The sequence below is a fragment of the Chinchilla lanigera genome, unplaced genomic scaffold, assembly GCF_000276665.1.
Source record: "Chinchilla lanigera isolate Chin_1 unplaced genomic scaffold, ChiLan1.0 scaffold00093, whole genome shotgun sequence".
In the NCBI taxonomy this organism is placed as follows: Eukaryota; Metazoa; Chordata; class Mammalia; order Rodentia; family Chinchillidae; genus Chinchilla; species Chinchilla lanigera.
Genome location: NW_004955494.1, coordinates 1,428,387 through 1,429,765, shown reverse-complemented (window position 1 = coordinate 1,429,765; position 1,379 = coordinate 1,428,387). Strand labels below are relative to the sequence as shown.

At 41.3% G+C, this 1,379-nt stretch overlaps 1 protein-coding gene across 1 annotated transcript in view; it reads left to right on the top strand.

The window, feature by feature from the left end:
- The window catches only part of LOC102004723 (maltase-glucoamylase, intestinal), a gene marked incomplete in the record, with an annotated part of 238,387 nt that overhangs the window by 215,793 nt on the left and 21,215 nt on the right, over positions 1-1,379 (top strand). The window contains 1 exon segment of the mRNA XM_013505005.1: positions 344-440. Coding sequence (XP_013360459.1) covers positions 344-440 — 97 coding nt within the window.

The window sequence follows — 1,379 nt, the reverse complement described above, 5'->3', positions numbered from 1 at the left end:
GACTGAAACCTCTAAGAATTGTGAGCTAAATATATCTTTCTTCCCTTGACTTTGGACATTGGATATTTTTTTCAGCCATGAGAAAAGTAACTAAAACACTATGTTTTTGCCTTTGTCTAACTACACCATATGTGCTTTGTGTTTCCTCTTTTCTGGTTCAACATAGCTTGTCACACTGTGCTCTTAGACAAGGGGGCTCAATTGGTGGGCACCTTTCTTTCTCCTGTGTTTAACTTATTTCTCAGATAGGTCAAGACCCATGTCAATGAACAGAATTTATTTAGTTTCTTCATCAGGCGTGATGTCTTCTAACTTTGTACCTCTTCTTCCCCATGGCTCTCAGTTCAAGATGAATTCCTATGGTGTCCACCCCTACTACATGGGACTCGAGGAGGATGGCAGTGCCCATGGTGTGCTCCTGCTGAACAGCAATGCCATGGGTAGGTTGATGTCATTGCTCTCTCTTTTATTGTAACACATTTGTACATAATGATTACATTCCAATTGGAGAGGTAATACATGTACAGATATCTTGGTTATTTTTTTTTCTCATTGCTGGGACAAAATACCTGACACCCAGCATTTAGGAAGGAAAGGTTTATTTAGCTCACAGTCTGTAGAGGTTTCAGTCCATACTTGGCTGACTGCAAGGCAAGGCAGCACATGGCAGAGGGCAACCTTTCATGGTAGCCCTAGATAGCAAAAGCAACAAGAGCAGAAAGGAGGAATGGGGGCAAGCAGCCTCTTTTTCTCCCTTACATATGTGAAACTATCAGCCCGAGGGCGGTGTAGCTCTCACACCCAAAATGTATCAAACTCTAAAATCCTACCCATGATAGCATGAGGCTTTGGGGGAACAACCAGACACAAACCATAACAACAGGACACACCTCTTTCCATTTTCCTTTCCCCTCCCCCACCTCTTGGACCCCTTCATAGGTATATAGTTTTTGTACATGTTTGTAGTACATAATGATCACCTGCTTGTAGGGACTCAGTTCATGTATACAACACACCACTTCCACCACCCACTTTCATCCCCCCAATCTGTTGGTTCCTTTTACATATGCTAAGGATCTATCTGGCTACATTCTGTGGTTTTTAGAGTATGTGTGACCTAGCTTCATTCTTTGATCAAATATTCATCTTGTGGGGAGTGTTTTTTTTTTTTTCTTTATTTTTTTTTCTGGTACTGGCAGTCAAACTCATGACCTTGCATTTGCCAGGCAGGTGCTGTGCTGCTGAGCAATTCCGTGGGGAGTGTTTTTTATGTTTAGTATTTTATTTGTTTCAGTCCAGGGTTGTGCAATAATACAACAACTGAAATCTTATTTTGGCAAAAGTCACATAGCAAAGAACACAAAACCAAGTGAATTACA